The following is a 20599-nucleotide window of genomic DNA, read 5'->3' on the forward strand; positions in this document are numbered from 1 at the left end:
GTTAGCAGCATGTGACAACCATGCCATGCGGATCGACCGCAGAAGTACGCATGCGTGGCGGCACCCTCAATGTTGCGAGTAGCGACCATTGATGAAAAATTATTGTTGCTGTATTTGCGACTCCCACGACTTGCACAACCCATTAGTACACAATACAACATCTCTGATATTATCCACTTTAAACATTTCCTATATTATGCGTCTAATTACTACTTTAACGATGGCGGTAATCATAAATACTTGCATATGGAATTTGGGATTAAAAATCCAATTAGGAAAACGAACTCAATAGCACGACACAAAAAAACATTCCATATAAAATTGAGGACCTAACATGAATAAGCACAGTGTTACCTAAAGAATAACGTCAGTTACAAGTCACCTATTTCTTATTTTTATGTCTTCGGATAAGAAAGGGCTCATAAAACTAGCACGACGAAAAAGGATTTTGATATCAATGGTGGATAGGGGCCGACAAGCCTTTCCATGCTAGGTAACACAATCATATATTACAAGGATGTTCAATGACTGTAAATAGTAACAGCATCCGTCAAGACTCTATAAGAACCTATCGCCCCAATAAGGAGGAAGGGAGACACTTGCTCTCACAACTATTAGAGTTCTTTGCGGAATGTATAACATTTAAGCAATAGATGCTGCTCAAAATAACGATAACTCATGATCACCTACATCGATCAAAACAGCACCTGTTCAGACTTCAGCTGTAAGCGAAGACAGCCTGGTAGTATTTCAAGGAAGCTTTACGGAGTTTGGCACTAAACCTGCCAACGATTTTCATTTATCCCGACCGCCCGGATCGTAAGGTCGGCGAAGCCAACAAAACCGTCCAGTCGCCTTCCGTGAAAGCTGGGCAGCAGAGGTAAATAAATTTCTCAATGAAATAAAAAATAACATATCTTTTTCTAGGGCATTCATGATCGTGGACTACAAATCAAAGAACAACTAGTTAACTTAAACAGCATAAAGCTGTCCGAAATAATAAACTATCTATCAAACAAATCTAATACTATCAATTATATAACTTGTAAAAATCCTGACTCTTCCTGCTACAGTCTACATAACAACAAAATGTCAGGTATTGACACTGCAGGCTACACGGTTACGTATTTTTAGGTCACATTGCAAGTAGAAAGTAAAACATGATTATCAGGTCTTGTCTACCTGTGTTACCGACATACCAAATTTGCATCATCCATACTTTTAAGTTTATGCCAATGCATCTTTTATTAATAAAAGCGAAATAGTACTTCCTGAACGAATATTTAAACGTACTAATGTTACATTAGAAATCTAAAATTTATTAACTTAGCACAAGCTAGTCTGTCACTAGATTTTCTCTGTTAAATTTTAACTGTTCAAAAGGTAAACTAAAGGGATGGAGGTAAATACTATAATACCGCTTTGTAACAAATAGTAATTGACGCCACCTAACGTGGTGCATGGTAGTTAGTATTCAAATGAACCAGCCCACCGTACATCGCTTTGACGCAGGGCATTAAGTGGCATACGTGTTTGAATGACTATAAAAACATTAACAGATCCGCTAGGTGGCGTTAAACTAAAGTATACACTTCCATACAAACAAAATCAAATAAAAATACTAGACCATGAGTAATATAGTGGTAGGTGAAGTCCGAAATTATTGTTATCATGTGCGAAAAATAAAAATCGGTCATGAGGATATCATTGTTGCAGAATATTACTTACAATATAAAATCAAACTTATACATATTTGTTAGTATATTATGTAGGTTTAAATTTTTCCCGAAAATAACCTCAAAAATATAATATTTTACCTTGCCCAATAAGCTACACAACTTTGATAGTTTTGATTCAATCAAACTTTAATTGAAATCGGATTTCTCAATTAACGGGAAATTATTTGAATTTGTTCCAATTTAGCCCAAAATTATATTTTGAACATTATATTAAACAAACGTCTGAGTAATACGCAATTCTACTCCGATTTTCAGGACGGGGCAATATATAATTTTGCAAAGGCTTGCGAGCAGTACTACACGAGGAAAAAAATGTGTTTAAAACATTATTAATCATATTCACGGTTATATTTTAATAATAACGTTCTGTAAATTGATACCTGTAGAGTACTTATTACGCTGTAGTGTCATCAATAGAAACTGTATAGATTACAAACGCAAAGAAAGTAAAACGGTTTCATCGCGCAACATACAATTCGCCGTTCTCGCTGAGGTAATAAAGAAAGGCTGTTGAACTGTAAACATGTTGAAAGATATTATAAAGATGTGGACCTACGCATAGCTTGTAAACGCAGGAGCAAACGTAAACAACTCTCATGTAATCACACCTATGTTTAGAAGCAACATTACTTCGAATACACACAGAAATGCGGGCATCTACGTGTTAATTTCCAATCATGAACCAGGCTTAACAGATTATCATGGCGAGATTAATACGACTTTAAAGTCTAGAAACATTTGTGACCGAGTGTGACACTCATAACGATGCTACTACATAAGTTGTTAATAATAATATATAAGTATTTTAATGTGTAATAATAAGTCATAAGCGACTTCTGAACATCGAGGAATGTGCCTGGGGTGCAGTAAATACCAATCCTCATGAAACCCACTAATGAATTCGCCTTTCAAAGTATAAATTATTATCGCTCTTTAAATACTTAGTTAAGGCAGATCCCCGTTTCAGTCAACATATTTTTTATTCGAAATGAAAAAGTTTATATTTTATATTTAGCCATTGTCCGAGCCGAGTCATAATAATGTTTACCGAGGTTATTAGTTATCTGAGTGCACGACGTGCTTTGGACCGATAAGTAAGACCTTCCGGCAAGTCAATATTACGTGTGGACATTAACCAAGATAAAACTATTTAGGTTAGTAATTACCGAACAAGTGTGCGCGTCTATTATAAGGTGCCACGACCGAGCATGATATATCTATTTAATAGTATTTACTACAATTTTGTTAAGTAATGAGAAAGATTACTTTAAAATAGTCCTGGTTGTTCCAAAAATAAATTATTTATTTGTAACCACAACAAGCTGCCGTAGTTAGCTTATAAACATCCAGAAATGGATCGTAAAATTTATTTGAAACCATAATGGGAACAATAACGATCCAAAAACTTCGTGATTTATCACTTACTGCAAAAATACTAACACTGAACGTGCCGCGAAACCAAACAGGCACGTGCGATCGCACTAACAGCCAGTGTTTCTAAAACAAAACCTGAACACACTTGAACGTTGTCAATAACAACTGAAATAATTCGGCGAAGCCGGTCCTGAACGGAAACTGCATTACATAATACATGGGTATTGTTATTTAAATAAATTAATGGATTTAATTTTTAAAATTATTAGAATATGAAGTCAGTTTTATTAATCAACAAATATGATATAATTAAAATATATTAATTGTTCAGCGTTTACTGCATAATTGAAAATATTACAGTAATTATATTGTGGGCACGATTAATCTTATAATCTAAAGCAATATGGACATAAACGTTACACAGGTGTTTTCAAATTATTTCTTATTAATTTGCATCATACAACTCAAAAACGATTAAGATGTTAAAGGACAATGCCCAAAACCAGGCTATCTTTGCGTCAGTCATGCGTCTTAACAAAATAACCATGTAAAATCATAATTTTAATTATTATTTCATTTGTATTTATTTCAGTCATGAGCAAATAGGGGTTTTAAAGATATGAAAAAAAAAGTTGTTTAATTGTTGCAAATCAAACACCGGATAATTTACTGCCAATATGGCGAATTGATACCAATTTATAACAAAATCCCGTTTTAAATGGAATAAAAAAGTTAATATGCACGATAAATGTACTTGTACTTGAATCTATAATATATAGATTAAATATATTATTCATTAAACAAAAATATTGTTATAAAAAAATATATTTTACTTAATAATTATGACCAAACTCCAAATAGCTGGTAAAAAAGATAAAATATTAATCATTCTAAAAACAAACAAATGGCGACTTGTACTTGCATTGACAGAAATACTCAAGTCAGCTAAAACATGTCTGGACTTTATTTTTAACTAGCTTTTGCCCGCGGCTCCGCTCGCATTATAAAGTTTTTCGGGCTAAAGTTTCCTGTTATAAAAGTCACGCTATATATTTTTCCGGGAGCCTATGTCCTTCCCAGGCTCTCAAACTGGCTCCATACCAAATTTCATCTTAATACGTTGGGTAGTTTTTGAGTTTAACAAGTTCAGGCAGACAGATGCAGCGGGGGACTTTGTTTTATAATATATTTTTGTAGAACTTTTTAAGAGGAACGATCCTGTCATATATCATTGTTGCATAACTTTAACCGTTTACGCAGCGCACGCAACGGAAGCTCTCAAAACTAATTAATTTTCCCCGTTTTTGCAACATGTTTCATTACTGCTCCGCTCCTATTGGTCATAGCGTGATGATATATAGTCTATAGCAATCCAGCAACAAAGGGCTATTCAACACAAAAAGAATTTTTCATTTCGAACCGGTAATTCCTGAGATTAGTCATTACTGTTCCGCTCCTATTGGTCATAGCGTCATGATATATAGTCTATAGCAATCCAGGAACAAATGGCTATCCAACACAAAAAGATTTTTTCAGTTTGGACCGGTAGTTCCTGAGATTAGCCATTACTGCCCCGCTCCTATTGGGTATAGCGTGATGATATGTAGCCTATAGCACTCCGCGAACAAAAGGCTATCCAACGCAAAAAAGAATTTTTCAGTTTGGACCGGTAGTTCCTGAGATTAGCCATTACTGCTCCGCTCCTATTGGTATAGCGTGATGATATATAGCCTATAGCACTCCACGAACAAAGGGCTATCCAACGCAAAAATATTTTTTCAGTTTGGACCGGTAGTTCCTGAGATTAGCCATTACTGCCCCGCTCCTATTGGGTATAGCGTGATGATATATAGCCTGTAGCACTCCACGAACAAAGGGCTATCCAACGCAAAAAGAATTTTTCAGTTTGGACTGGTAGTTCCTGAGATTAGCCATTACTGCCCCGCTCCTATTGGGTATAGCGTGATGATATATAGCCTATAGCACTCCACGAACAAAGGGCTATCCAACGCAAAAAGAATTTTTCAGTTTGGACCGGTAGTTCCTGAGATTAGCCATTACTGCCCCGCTCCTATTGGGTATAGCGTGATGATATATAGCCTATAGCACTCCACGAACAAAGGGCTATCCAACGTAAAAAGAATTTTTCGGTTTGGACCGGTAGTTCCTGAGATTAGCGCGTTCAAACAAACAAACAAACAAACAAACTCTTCAGCTTTATATAATAGTATAGATTAAATGGCACACTGGCAACTGAAATTAATGACATTTTGACACTTTAGATTTGTCTCAGTGAAAATATTTAATTATTAAAATATTTTACTCAAGATCAGAGTGTTATTCTTATGTATTTTAATGTTGACTCGAGAAATTCACTGTTAAGAAACAAGGTATATAGTGTGTGTTCCGAACTTTGAGACGGAAGGCAGCAACACAATGTCGTCTAGAACCTAGACCCAGGACAGTTAATCGAGACGACATATCCCGGCGGTGTATTAACTGCACCATTGCGATGCCACAGCAACGATAAGTATATTTCTTAGACAGGCTATCCAGTTTGTAAGTTATGTAGATTGTTATTAACCTACCCACAATGTGTGAAAAATCTTGCAAAAACTAAAGAACACAGTTTAACAATAATAATAATCTGAACATATTTACTGAACTTCTACATTATATTTTAGGTTTCAAGGCTGGAACGAATTTGTGCTGCCTGCTGCAGATCAGTTAATAGTTTCACAGACAACAACGACATGACATGACCCGACCAGCACTGCAAGAAGTCATTCACTCACTTCAGCTGTATTATAAGCGTGTTGCGGCCAAATCAAGTTCTTGTCTGTTTTCTGGATAGCCATATCTATCAAATTACACATCTGTATAAAAATATACATCAGATTTCGTATTTGTTTTATTTTTCTTTTCCTATGATAAGTAACTATTAGCCTAATCAGGCTGTGAAGTTAGTTTCTGGGTTCCTGTTCGATTTCCAGGCCAAGCAACATTTTATCTCGGTGTTTCTGACATGACTTGCCTGGAATCGGAATCGTCCAAAGAGGGTTGGCGTCAGGCATGCGGCCGGTCATAAAAACTAAGCTGAATCTATTCTACAATATGTGTTGACGCCATATTGAAATGAGATAATGGTAGGTGAATATAAAGATTAAGTTAATCCATGTAATAGAATATGTCATAAGTCAGAAAAATATGTACTTACACAAAGGGGCGGGTAGTATATGCTCCGTGGAAAAAATAATATTCCGCCATACTATCTTAGAAGTTTTATTGGAGCTTCGTCTCATCAGATATGTTAATACCTATCAATTTCTTATAAGGGCGATTAAAGCTAAGTGAAAAGAATGTCCAATAATTGTTTATAGCAATATCAAGTAGGTTCTGCAATACTGAACTTAATTAGGCACGTAGGTACTTTCTACCGTACATTATTGCAGTCCATACTTAACCTCAAAATAACCAAGTTAATAAAATTCTGATTACTCAGAACTCCCATCGAATATCCAACTGTTTTAAATTTATATAAGATTTAGGATATATTCCCTATAGATTAGTGAAGGTTTTGTACAGACGCAAGCGTAGCCCAACTTTCATACAAAAATGGGCATTCTCCTTTATTGACAATTATAGTGGCATTTAATATTAACGAATTTGTCAATTTAGTGCAAGTGGGAGTAAAACCAAAATATCTAAACAATATAAAAAACAAAATGCACGGATTGCTTATACAACAGAATTACCGAGACGAGCAACCTGCTTACCTGGTAGAAAACAATTAACTACCTATTTGCTTACTCATAATGACTTTCAATTACGATAAATTATAACAAATACAAAAGAATTATTATAAGGCCGCCGAATGGAAATGTGAGCAATATTTACTAGTATATGCTTTGTAACTCAAGGTGTTGGATAGTGTTTTTACTGTTTATGGGCGTATGTATCACTTACCTTATCTCGTCATTCAAAGCAATAAAAAGACAAAAAAAACATTTCTGAGATGGACAATGAGAGCAACTAACTTAGCACTGTAACTATAAGCAATCGTTTTTAGAAAGACGCCTAATATTTGATATATTATATTTTGACCGAGGTGTACAGATTTTAGAAAAACATAAAGTCGACTGGGATTTTCGCAACGTATACAAAAAAAAATTGGCTTGTAAGCTTGCTGAATGTTACTTGCGAGTTATAAGAATTAGGGGACGCTTTGGGGTTATATTAAGATAACAACCACTTTAACGACAAAAGCCGCTAAAAACTCTTTTAACATAGTTTGCACGTGCCTGCTTTTACTTAACATATAAAAAAAAAAGTTAATGTCTTGTAATCACGAATAAATTATTATTGAATACATGGTAAAACGAACTTAAGTTTTTAAGTATTGGGCTAGTGCTATAGCAAAGTCCAAATTAATCAGCAGAAAATATAAATATTCATATCTTAGTTTGGAACCGGCACTCGTGTATACACGCATCGCGTCCACTTCTGCATCATTAGTGTACTGCGTAGCGATAAAAGGAACTACTTGTTAAGTACTTCACCCACTTTGAATCATACCTTATTGTCAGCTATACTTGAATTCACTAAATATAAGGAACGAATAAAAATGAATATACAGTATATACATGTATGAATTTATCCTTTTCAACAGGACGTTCTAATTGAGGCGTACGCGTATGGGTGTGGCATGTCATTATGATACAGCTGATCTATTTCATCATTTGTAACTATTAATAGATGCGTAATTAAGAAATGTCTCGAGTATTACCCAATATGCTTTCAGCTTCTTAGTTATTTTCTGAATGTAGTATTTTTTTTCATGTTTTAAATACGTATGATGATATGAATTTTGTACATAATCTAGGCACACCATTACTGTGTGAACCAAGTTCAATAAATCGGGTGCGTACAGGTTGTGTAAAATTTTATGAACCATTACTAGGAACCAATTTCGACATCCTAATAAATAGAAACTACAAGAAGGTAAAGCCCTTTTTGAACGCCTAAAAAATCCAAATATAATTAATAACTATATTATAGTTTTTGAGTTGTCAAGGTCATAACATTTTTATCAATCCCTACTTATTAGTAACCTGTCACTTCTATTCATGTTATTGAGAAACAGTTGATAGGTGTCGGCTACAAATTAGCGGTGGTCAGTTTGAGCTTATTAGCGTGGTTATATTAATTACCTAAAGCAAAAGTAATCATACTCTTAACAATATGTAGAACATAGAAAGAAGAACATTTAGATAAATAGTCAAACGTTAATATAAATAAAATGATTGAAATGTAAAAAACTCTTCTATTCTACAAGAGACATATCAAAGGACGTTATTCAAGAATTAAATAATAATTGAAAGTACGCTTTACAATTTTCTTACCGTACATCTACCTCTGTTTTAAGTTTCTGTTAGTACATGTACCTATCTTACTTACATGTAAGTACAGTGTATGTCCAAATCTCAACTCTTCAAAACGTAACGGCGCGGCGCGGCGCGGCGTGGCGACGCGACAACGCGACGCCGACAAACCCGAACCGCGTCGCGTCGCTCGTTTGTAACGAACTTGGCTCCCTTTTTTCATTATATCTTAAGGTTAATCGTACTAATTTGCCTGTACCTGCCATATCAATTATGCTTATATGGAATATTTTGAATATTACACAAACTTGTCTGCATATTTAGGATTACTGAGAACAGTAACTGAGGGTGAAATATTTTAAATATTTTAGTAAATTCCCTGCTTTTTTAGTTATTTTATTAATGTTGTGAAGTATTTCAATGTCTTATAATTATAATTAACGTTTACTGATGAAATACACTGATGTTGCCATAATACATTTTTAGACACAAAACGAGTGTTGGAAATCATTTAGGATAGCAGTGCTCTGATGATTTTGTAGAATCTATATGACCAACTAGTCACTCGTAGCAACTTTTAAAAGATATATGACTTTCCTCGAAATGTATGTTTTGCGTGTTGTGATTTCATTCATTTTTCCTGTTTCTCGACTCTCTGTAGAGTTTCATTTGATTAATATTATAAAAGGTAATCCCTGCTGCACCTTAAAGCCTTAAACCGTAACTGAAAACACAGCCGAATACTCTGTATGGCGAAAAAATAATATTCGAATTCAGAGTGGTTTCGTACTCTGCATAAATTTTGCATGGTACGTCTTAAATACTTATCATACTAATAGGAAAACGCTGCACAATAATTGTAGCCCACGGTACAAACAGGACACTGTGCATTGGAATTTTACAAAACATATTTGCGTGTTAGCAGTCATAGTGAATGCATTTTTACATATTATACTGATGAATACCTCTTTGTAAGTACAAATTAAATATTTATAATGTATTATGATATGAATCAACCACTTACTTGATCGGTAGAGCCAGCGTTTGGTTTGTAACGAGCTAGTACTGGTCTGTTCCTAGACCTGTTCAGAGGTGATTCCGATACCGAATTCATTGTCTATCACTGATAAATAGCCACTACACCAGATTTTGCAATACGTTTTAATTAATACATTAACGTTCTTAAATAACACCCATCGGCCGTTCAGGAGGAAAACATACTGTTACAATTACAGCACTATGTAAGTACCACTGACTACGAACATACGCGATACCACATTTTTCCGTCGACAAATCACATCCGGAGGAGCGTTCTGTGAAGCTCGCGCGAGTGATTCAACCGATTACGACAAAACTTGGACTAAAACTATCACTGATAACAATATTTTATGCACTCGACTCGATACTTATAACAATGAAATCAAAATGTATTTCTGTATTTCTTATACTATTAGAAGAAAGACGCAAATAAATATGAATAACACACCTCCTTTAATATAGATAAGTATTATTGTCGCATTAATGCAAATTTCTGCGTGCTTTACCATTTACAGCTCCAAGAACATAAATAGTAAATCGTTGAGCGAAGTTTAAATGCGGTACAAACTCAAATATAGTGCTTTTACGAGAACACGCGCGATAAATACACCACGCCAACCTGATGTTACCGTGACTAAATGACTTGTATATTTATAGAAACAATTTCTTTTTATCGGTTTTAATATCGACGAGATATGAAAAGCACAACAACGACCGGTCTGCGATTACAAATTCGCTTACTGACAATAAAACAATACGCGCGCAGTGATACCCAAATGCGTTCGTCACTTCATACGCCATCGATGTGCAAGTGTCGTACAATGACAACAGTGACCAGAGGGACGGCGATATCGGTGTCATGGTGGTTGTTGGTTGCCGCCGCTCCTGGGCCGAATAGCGGTCGCGAATTCCTACTCGTAATTCAAACGACGCACGCTATGCATACGTGCACAGTAGACAAACGGTCCTGGTGACCTAATAATTTCTAATTTATATCGCTATATTGCATACGATATCAATACATAAATTAATTACTGTATCCATTTGAATTACTAAGACAAACTGCTGCATGAAAAACTATTGTTTGAATTATTTTTTTTTAATTCACATATGGACTTACCGCTTAATTTTTTCACACGTTGAGGAACAGCACATGAAACAAAAAATATGTACTTTAATTTTAAATTGATACAAATTGGCTTCATACATTATGGCACACTACAGCGGAGGAATGTGTTTTAAATTTTTTCCACGTACCTAGACAAGGAAGACAACATGTCCCTACATCCTCAAGACTATCACTCACGTAGTCAACATCCATTAACAATTTTTTTAAACTATATTATGGTTTATTTATAATATAAAATCAAACACAAACGACAAGCAATATGCGGCAAAGTAAAGCATACTATATACGCTCAGTGGGTACTGAGTCAACGCGCCGTACATGATTCACTAGACCTGTATGCTAGGCATTGTTTTTAAATCCCGATTGTTTTTCAATGATGTCGATCACGCCAACATTGATGGATAAATTAAACAAATGACGCGACCTCTTAAATATTGATATCACGTCGAAATTAAATTTAATACCAAACAGCAATTGAAAGGCATAGTGTTGTCAGTCTGTACGTATTTTAAGCATAATGATAATGGAAATAATAAATAAATATAGTTTATGAAACTAGATAAAATTGTCTTACACGACAAAGATGATGTCTCCACATTTTCCATGTCGGCAATTTTTTCGCCTCTAACCATATTACAACTACATATCAAAATAAACACAAATGTGCGCAATTAGTGAAAAATACATTTATAACAAGAAAAATCAATCACACAGCACTTTTAAACTAATTCGGCGACTGTCGGGTGAGTCAATAATGACTATACCTTTTTCGACCGAGTTACCAGTAAATATTGACAGTGTGACAAAGTTTACAATATGTTTTGTTGAGAGATAGGATCCCGACTCGTCGCTACAGATTAACGTGTGAACGTATGATGCTAAATACGCGTTTTGCGGTAGTGTCGGAGAGCAGGCGGTGTGCGCGCTCCTCAGCGGGTACTGAACAGGCAGACGCGGTAAGCGCGTGCAATTGCACTACAAGCTATTTCAATACGTGTAGGGAATCTGCAACTCGACGGATTCCAAACCGTTGCATTGGGTGGCCGCCGTCAAACGCAGCGAACTCTCAAAGATCTTCTTTCTAAACGTCTGCCAATCACGATCACAAACTTGGAATCGTACCGTGTCTTATGCTATAAACGTTAATACGTAATGATCAATAAAGTTCTATAAATCGTTTAAACATTAAAATATGTATTTTTCAGTATACTTTTTCAATTGTTGTAACGAGCTTGATATTAATATGAACAATCAGAGGTCGAAATCATTAACGAACTAAAATTGTGTGCAGTTGAATTTACTCATAAATTCTAATAATTACAATTGATCAGACTAATATCGTCTCGATACCACCATTTAAGAACGATGTCAAGTTGTTTAAGAACGATTATACTGGTATTTGATTGCAAGCGCATTGTATTAACATTTGCTGTGTCAGTGACTGTCCGTGTGGAATTTTATTTGCATTAAGAATTTCGTCCTCCCCATCTTATTACTGCAACATTTTATATAGGTAATAAAAATACATAATATATGTAAGTTCGTTTTAATTACGAGTTTCTCTTAACACAATAGTAAAATCTACATCGAGAGCAATCCTGCCATTATTACGTAATGCGCGAAAAATTAACAAACTGCACATTCATTATACTCGTATGCATTATGTATGACTATGGTCATGTACAATTTGCTTAGATAATTACTTTCTGTGGATTTATTTACCGCGGTAAAAGCTGGTATTTGCATTGTACCACAGTCCACAAGGCAAGAAATGGTGTCGATTACAACGCAGGGCGTTGGAGTGGTCAGTTTCCGCGTGAGGGCACTTATCCTAGGATGAGGTCACACGCTTCGTGAGCACGACACAATACGTTTACGACGTGCCAACGCATTTATGGGACTATTATGTGTGATGAATTTTACTAAGCTAAATAAAATTTATACTCGTATGATAAACAAAATCAAAAAATATTATATATTAATGGTATATAAGTAGTAATAATAAGTTCTTTTTATGCACATACAATTCTTGAAAAACACATTTATAAAAATAATACAATGCATATGCCACATTCATTAGTTACTTTTCTTACATCAAATAGTTATGTGATCCGAAAATAAAAATTATACTAATTACAATTTGGGATATTTAAATACATACTCCAATTTAAAACAAGTTCCGAAAAATTACTGTGACTAAGTTCAGTAGTACCTAAATACTTAATTTTATTGCAAAATTCTTTATTGCAACAAAATCATTTGTTTATAAAATAGTTGGAAATATTAAATACTATTAAGTGTTTGCCAATAAACACTAACATCCTCCATTATAGATAGCCTGACCAGATTTCCCATTTCTTGTGGAAAAGCTGTTTTCCACAAACAAAAACAAAACAGTTTCCATTTAGAATATTGTCCCATAATTTAGTCATGCATTCTAAGTGTGAGTGATAGTGATAGTGCCCCTTCAAATAAGATAAATGATCTGGGAAATCTAATCATAGACCATAATGGTATAACAGTATCTTCATCCATAATCATTTGAAATCTCCATTAATTCTAGGCCTTTCCAATAGAATTTCATGACTGACATAATATAATCATATTATATCATGTTCGATATATGTGGAATTTAAAGGCTAATAATTTTACAATATATTATTACATATTTTTTATAATTCTATTGCTGGGCTAAAATGAAATGGGGTGACAAATTGTGTGATGTGTCAATGTGCAGCTTATAGTTTCAAGACGTTATATTTGACATAGACGCATCAATATAATACAAAAGACATTAAGAAAAATGGAGTTCTTTTTATTACCTGATTTATTTGTATCTTTTTGTTTTGTATCTGCTATTATTACCCAACATTTGCAAAATCACCGATACATAAACAATGGCAGCCATAATAAAAAAAGAAGAAGACATGATGCAAAAAAGTTTTAAATTTATACCTGTGATTTTATTGCATCAACTTTATGATAAATTTTCCATAATCGAAAATGTTCATCATGTACTTGATTTCATTAAAGATTTATACACAAAAATATGTGACGCATATTATGTATACATTTTATCCTCTGATAATTTTTTAAAACCAACAAAAAATATTATACAACCCTGTTTTATTGTTATCTAAAAACTGGTGACTCAATTTACACTGTAATCACCAGTTTTTCAGCGGAAATGTACACAAATATGTACCCACCTACCGATTATTTTAATTTTATTTGGTAATTGGTATAATTAAGAAACAACCACATATATGTAAACTATATTATACATAGTTACATAAGAAAAATTTACAAATATTAAACAATTAAAACTATTTGAAATATGCATAGATATTTGTTTACATATTAGGCACTTTAGTCAAAATTACACTTTACAAGTAATTAATTAAAAACAAAATTTTAAAATATGATTTGCAATTGTCATGTAATCTAAAATGTTGTTTAATTTGAATTACATCAGCCCATTCATACATGCACACCAGGAATATTTGCAAATTGCAACTTATACTGAAACAAATAAATAATACTCAACAGTAACATTACCAAAATATAGTAAATTAATTATTTTCAATTTATTCATAGCTTTGGAAATAGAATTGAAATTGGTGATCAATAATGCAAAATGCCACAAATGTACTCAAATATTAAATTATACCAATCTATTGACTACCAATGACTAGACTACTATAGTTCAATACCCACACAACAAAGCCAAGTGTAAAAAGACACACTTTATACATGTAAGGAGAGAAAGCTGTAACTGAATAATGGAACCGCATGATGTTAATAAAAAGGTGTAGGCCATTGAGTGAACTGCAATAACCTAAAATATTAAATCTAGAAGTGTTGTTGGCTAAAGTGTGATGCTTTTAAGAAATATAAATAATTTTATGACACAATGATAAATTGATTGTTAGATCTGTGGTTAAATTTGTGAATAAATTATATAATTTTTTTTTAAAACAATAGTACAATTCACATTTATAGGATTGCTTTAGTTTAATTAGATTTTGAATGCGATTCACAATTCCTTAATGGCTAAACATAATAACTATTGTAAAATTGACATTATTTTTTCAAGTAGTTTTATTCAAAATATGAACATAGCTAGATCAAAAAGTATTTAAAACATTTACCTACATAACCCATGTACTTTAAGATGTTTTTGAAATGTTTATTTTCTGTAGGTATTATAATTTACAAGCTTACATGTAACATATAGCACTAGACCTATTTACAACAGTATTTAGGTCAGATTCTCGTATGCTTTATTCTTTTATGTAACGTCCTTGACCTAAGCACTTGGCGTCGAATTCCGGTGCCGGTTGTTATACACATTTTGCATTTTGAACCTGAATGTTAAAATCAAATCGGTTTTCTCTAAATGCTTAAACTGATCATAATTTATAGTGTATTGCTTGTTTATTGTATTAATGGTAAAATGTTTGATGGTTCTCAAATTGAAACTCTGTATTACGAGTATATTTCTGCAGTTTTTTTAACTTTTATTAAATGTTCCTATAAAGAAGCATTTCAAACTGTAAAATTTTATATAATTGGCGCGAATTTACCAAAGAATAGAGAATATATATGTGTGTAAACTAAGATAACTACTTTGTAGAATTGTATTACCTGATCTCTGCATAATGATAATGCTTATTAAATTATATTCAAACTAAAAACATTTCTCAGAACACGAATTTCACTCACTTTTAACTAAACTGTCAACACTCAACAGTCTCATCCGCCCTTGGACCGGGTAGAAATTGATTTTTGAATTTCATTGCCAACGCTAATAAATAGAAATAGAGAGTAGAGACAGCACAATTTCTATTGGAAGTTCCATGATAATATCTGATTTATAATATTATTGATTATTATATTAGTGTTACAAAATAATTAAATTAGTGAAAAGAAATGTCTGCAAGTTACGACACAAATTTCTAGTAAATTATAAATGCATGCTGATAACTCTATCTCCCTGTGGTGTGGCGGCGCTGGTTAATAACATTTAAGGCCATGGCGCTGTATTATTATATTTGACTATGACGTGTAAGCCGGAACGTCACCTTCTTATAGAATCGAGATCGTCACGTTTTATTCATGTAATATAAACGTGGGTATAAGTTAAGTTCAGTATAACTAACAAAGCACGGCCTAAACTGATAATTCTAGAACATTTATACTCAACCTGCGGGCGATGATGCATTTCAGAGGCCCACCTAACTTCAAAAATCACACTGAGACTCTCAACTTTTTTTTAAATGCGTTATCGCTACCATTCCATGCGGGGTGAGTGGAACGGTTATGTTGGTTTCACCGGTCTTACAGTTCAATGTCGATACTCGGGAGTATAGCATCATCCGAGTGAGTATTGGATCGAGTCCTTAACCTTTATATACCCCACATCGACATACCAAACAAAATCCGAGATAGCCTTCTTCGGCGCATACGAGATGGTCCCGGGGTATCTTGTTGCACTGAGATAGCTGCTCAGAACCGTCTCTGCGCGATACCGCATTGTTTCTCCTCCTGGAGGGGCTAAGATGGCTCTACTTACAAGCTGAAAGACGCCTTTGGCATTTACGACTCACATTTTCGTTCAACTCAGAATCGCTGTAGTCGGGCGGCCCCCAACTACTTGCCCCGTGAGTCTCTTTTGACCCCATGCCACAAGACCCACAATTTTAAATAGTATACATAAATAGAACGTTGAACTATGAAATAGAATTTTGACGATTTTTTTTGTCTTGGGCTCTCATGGTCTAAACAAATTATTATAAAATAAAAAATATTGTTGTTTGGCCTTGAAATTCGAAGATGGAGCAATGGACTCCTCAAAATAAAATAGGATGAGAATTATTCTTTTTGTAATCGGTTAATTAAATGGGTTTAATAACTAACGAAACAGGAAACAATAAAAACTTATATACAAAAATTAAAACCGACAACAAACCTAGTATAAAACAAAAAACATATTAAAATTTTATATATGTACTTAAGTGTTAATAAGAAATTATAAAAAAACTAGCAATGTGATTTTCTTTCCTGTTCGTGTTTTTATGTTTATATTAGGCACATTATATTTTAGAATCGGTGCCTAATGTAAATTTGCTAGCTAAGATATATAATACAATAAAATAATAAAATCAGGTTTGTATTGAATTTTTTTTTTTTGTGTATCGGGCCCCGTAGTCTACACCGAAGGAAACCTGCGAACGGTATACTGTTTCCCCAGGCTTAGCGACAGCAGGGCCCTGGAGGAAAGTTGGGAGGAGAAAAGCTAGGAAGGAAATGTGGGAGAAAGAACAAAGAACTATCTTAGGATGGGAAGAGGGAAGATGCCCAGGAATTCTTCGCAAACCCTTATAGCCCTCAATATAAATTGGCAACCATGAGGTAAACACACATAACAATATGCCTAGGGCCGCGACAAAAGTCTCCTCATGTTTGGGCGTGCATTTGGTGTGGAGACCGAGCGCACAAGAATTGCTTCAGGGGATGTATTGTAATAGTGATCCACGGCTGGGTACGAGCCTAACTTTGCTACTGAGAGGGTTTATGCCTTAGTCCACCACGTTGACCCCGTGTGGATTGGCAGACTTCACATACCCTCAGAATTCTTATAGAGAACTCCTGAGGTATGCAAGTTTCCGTGTGATGTTTTCCTTCACCGTTAAAGCAAACTATATTTCACGAAAAATGCACACATAACTTTATAAAAGTCAGAGGTCGTTCTCTAGGGTTTGGAGCTACTACACTCCCAACTAAGCTAACGCCGCTAAAGTAAATTACAAACAAGTATACGAAATCAATGTTCGAAAATAATGTTTAATTGCAATTCCAGAGTCCATGTTAAAACTGGCCAGAAAAACCCAATCACTTTGCCCGGCCGATATCTGAACTAGGGACTTCGAAGCGGTATTATATCACCCATGAAATTGGATACACACCCAATGTGCTTGGAAGGCAAAGCTGTACAAGACTGCCCTTTGCCTTTCTGAAAAAAAATATTTGTCAAATACAGGGTTGCCAATTTGTAATAAATTTCTAAAACGTGGGAATCTGAATAAAGACAAAAAAAAACAATATACCTAGTGGAAAGGATAAGTGCAAAAATCTGTACATGCGCAATACGATTTATTAATTTATTTCTATTACAACGCGTGTCCTTAAAAAAATGTGCACATAATTTTATACGTACAAAAATTGTACAGAATTTAAAGTCTATGCAGCTGCTGCTTTTTTATTATTTTGGAATATGATTTAAGTCTAAATTTGATATCGTCTTTATACTAATACTATAATGAGAATAATTTATAATATTTATATAATAAATTTAAGTCTCATCACAAAAATACAACAAAGAAAGAATAATAATGAACGACTATAAATAAATAAACATAATAATTTTGTAGTAAGTATGTAATATTTGCTTTTTCATAACAGTGCAGTATTTGTAAAGAAACAGGACTTTGTGAAGAATACTAAATAGATTCTCTGAGAATTTGTCAATTCGCAACTGGTAACTCAGGTCAAATCTCAAATGTCATATTTATTTATTATGTTTATTTATTATATATTAGTCTATGATGTTTATTGGCTCTGTTTATTATTGATGTCTAATTGTTGTTTTCTAGTTGTGAAAAACTAAGATCAATAGAGTTTTATATTTACATCAACTTAAATCATTACAACCAAACAAAATAAATTGGATTGGATAAACTTAAATAATAGAATATTCAACAATGAATTTGAGTCAGAAAATTAATCCTATTGTGTTTAAGTTATTTCAACTTTCACTAAACTGTAGAATTTTTTACAAAAACACTGCGAAAATTAATGTAGGTATTTGAATAAAATTTCCGTCGTCAGCAATTCAACTGAATTTTATTTATTTTGTTGATACAAATGTTGTTACCTACTTATCATAAAATTTTATTTATCCATCAACTTTTGCAGGCTGTTCAGACCAAACATGCATTCTTTATGTCATCTGCGCTAGCTTTTCTGTGGCCTATCAAAACAATAAGCAAACAAGTTGGGCCTGTTGCAAAACAGTCAACATCTGTACTAGAAAAGGCAGATGAAATGTTTGAAAATGGCCATTATAAAGATTGTTATGAATTATTAAAAGAAACTGGTGTAAGTGTTTACAATAATTTTTAAATTTATTTTTGGGAAACAATAATAATACAAATTATTATAAAATTTTGTGATGTTTCTACATACATACATAACATCACGCATTTTATCCCCGAAGGGGTATGCAGAGGCGCAACTAGGGCACCCACTTTTCGCCAAGTATGTTCCGTCCCATGATGTGATAGGGGCGAGCCTATCGCCATATCGGGCACAAATTCCAGACTCGGGCTGATACTGAGCGGAAAAACCCAAATATCACTTTACCCGACCCGGGATTCGAACCCAGGACCTCAGAGCGCTATTGTACCGGACGTGCAATACAACTACGCCACCGAGGCAGTCAGTGTGATGTTTCTGCTACAATTTATTACAAAGAGAACAAGCAGAAGTCATTATGATCAAAAGATATATCTTATTTCTAACTAATATTTTAAACGCATTAATTAATTATATGAATATTGGAAGGAATTTTGACACATGAATCAAACATGGCTTTGTAGACTCTGTTAAATATTGATTAAATTAAATTTTGTGGATCCTTAATGCTCTAGCCAGAGAGGACATTTCAAGTGGTTCAATGGGTGGTGAAAATTATATTTTATATTTCAGGACAGTCAAAATGTAGAAGTACAGTGGAGAATCTGCAGAGCACTGTACAATATGTCCAAAGAGCCAAAGCATGACAGTAAATATAAAAAAGAGCTTGTATTCCAAGCATATGAGATCATAGCTAATGAACTAAACTTCCATGAAGATAATTTTGCAGTGCAGAAGTGGTATGCATTGTTATTGGATTCTAAAAGCTCATATGAAGGCATTAAAGAGAGAATTAAGCAGTTGGAAACTGTTAAAAAACATATGGATGTAAGTTTTGTATACAGTTCAAAAAATTTTTTTTTTTTTTAATAACCATGTAATAAAATTCCCATTAACTATATATTTGTTTTATGTTACAATTAAATTTAGATTGTTTTTATAGCTAGCTGTCACATTGAATCCAAACGATGCTACAATATTACACATGCTGGGTGAATGGTGTTATCAGATCACTGAACTACCATGGCATCAAAGAAAAATAGCTGAAGTGTTTTTCGCTTCACCTCCACACTCTACCTATGAAGATGCTTTGGAATATTTCTTAAGAGCTGAAGCTGTACAACCTAGATTTTACAGTTTAAATCTTCTTAGGTTAGGCATCTGCTATTTGAAATTAGAGAAGGAAGATCAAGCCAAGTATTATTTGAAGCTGGCTGCAAGCTATCCTGCTAAGTCTAATGATGATCATCTTGCAAATAAAGAAGCTGCTGAATTATTAAAGAAATTACAGTGATAAACAGATTAACTAGAAATCATCCATAATCATAGTTTTAAGCTCTCATGTATTTATTGTAATAATTTCAATATTATTAATGTACCTATTTTCTACTTTTATACTAAACAACTATATTATGTAATAATTATTTTTTTATTATACATCATAGAGATTAATGATACAAACAGATATAGGTGTCCCATATATAATACAGCACTCTAGGCTGGCAATGCCTAGACCTAATTGACATGCGCTAAATCGAATTACATTTATTCTGAAATGCGTCTGAACTCTGCATATTGGCACTTTTTTAATATATGTAAATTTTTAGTAAATGTGTTATAAGTGGTGAATTTACGTAAGCTAACTTGATTTTAAATAAATAAATAAATAAAATACTGTGTTTATCGCGTAGGCGAACAAAGTTGCACTTATGATATAAGAATAATTATTATTATTTCTAAAC

At 33.7% G+C, this 20599-nt stretch overlaps 2 protein-coding genes across 6 annotated transcripts in view; one reads left to right on the top strand and one right to left on the bottom strand.

Moving 5' to 3' along the window:
* Positions 1-15446, bottom strand: part of LOC115446786 (septin-7) — a 47265-nt gene extending 31819 nt beyond the window's left edge. Inside the window, exons 1-2 of one of the 5 annotated variants that reach the window (XM_030173580.2) lie at positions 15309-15446; positions 10653-10654 (exon numbers count right to left, since the gene is read on the bottom strand). In XM_030173580.2, the coding sequence (XP_030029440.1) occupies positions 10653-10654; positions 15309-15321 (15 nt within the window). In that variant the 5' untranslated portion in view covers positions 15322-15446. Of the gene's footprint in view, positions 1-9518; positions 10270-10652; positions 10655-10789; positions 10869-11235; positions 11591-15308 lie in introns of those variants that run through there. The other 4 variants (XM_030173578.2, XM_030173577.2, XM_030173576.2 and 1 more) reach the window with 4 other exon arrangements.
* A 2779-nt stretch (positions 15447-18225) lies between these two features.
* On the top strand, positions 18226-20278 carry LOC115446784 (regulator of microtubule dynamics protein 1). Its single transcript, XM_030173568.2, has 4 exons — positions 18226-18520; positions 18639-18821; positions 19431-19685; positions 19801-20278. The coding sequence occupies exons 1-4, from the start codon at positions 18425-18427 to the stop codon at positions 20149-20151; spliced, it is 885 nt and encodes a 294-aa protein (XP_030029428.2). The 5' UTR covers positions 18226-18424; the 3' UTR covers positions 20152-20278.
* The last annotated feature ends 321 nt before the right edge of the window (positions 20279-20599 follow it).

This window comes from Manduca sexta, chromosome 25, assembly GCF_014839805.1.
Source record: "Manduca sexta isolate Smith_Timp_Sample1 chromosome 25, JHU_Msex_v1.0, whole genome shotgun sequence".
Classification (NCBI taxonomy): domain Eukaryota; kingdom Metazoa; phylum Arthropoda; class Insecta; order Lepidoptera; family Sphingidae; genus Manduca; species Manduca sexta.

Bases quoted from the DNA above. Each gene is read 5' to 3' on its own strand.
- LOC115446784 (XM_030173568.2), top strand. From the start codon at position 18,425: ATGAATTTGAGTCAGAAAATTAATCCTATTGTGTTTAAGTTATTTCAA. The intron at 18,521-18,638 runs GTAGGTATTTGA...CAACTTTTGCAG, and splicing joins AAAACACTGCGAAAATTAAT to GCTGTTCAGACCAAACATGC. The intron at 18,822-19,430 runs GTAAGTGTTTAC...TTTATATTTCAG, and splicing joins AATTATTAAAAGAAACTGGT to GACAGTCAAAATGTAGAAGT.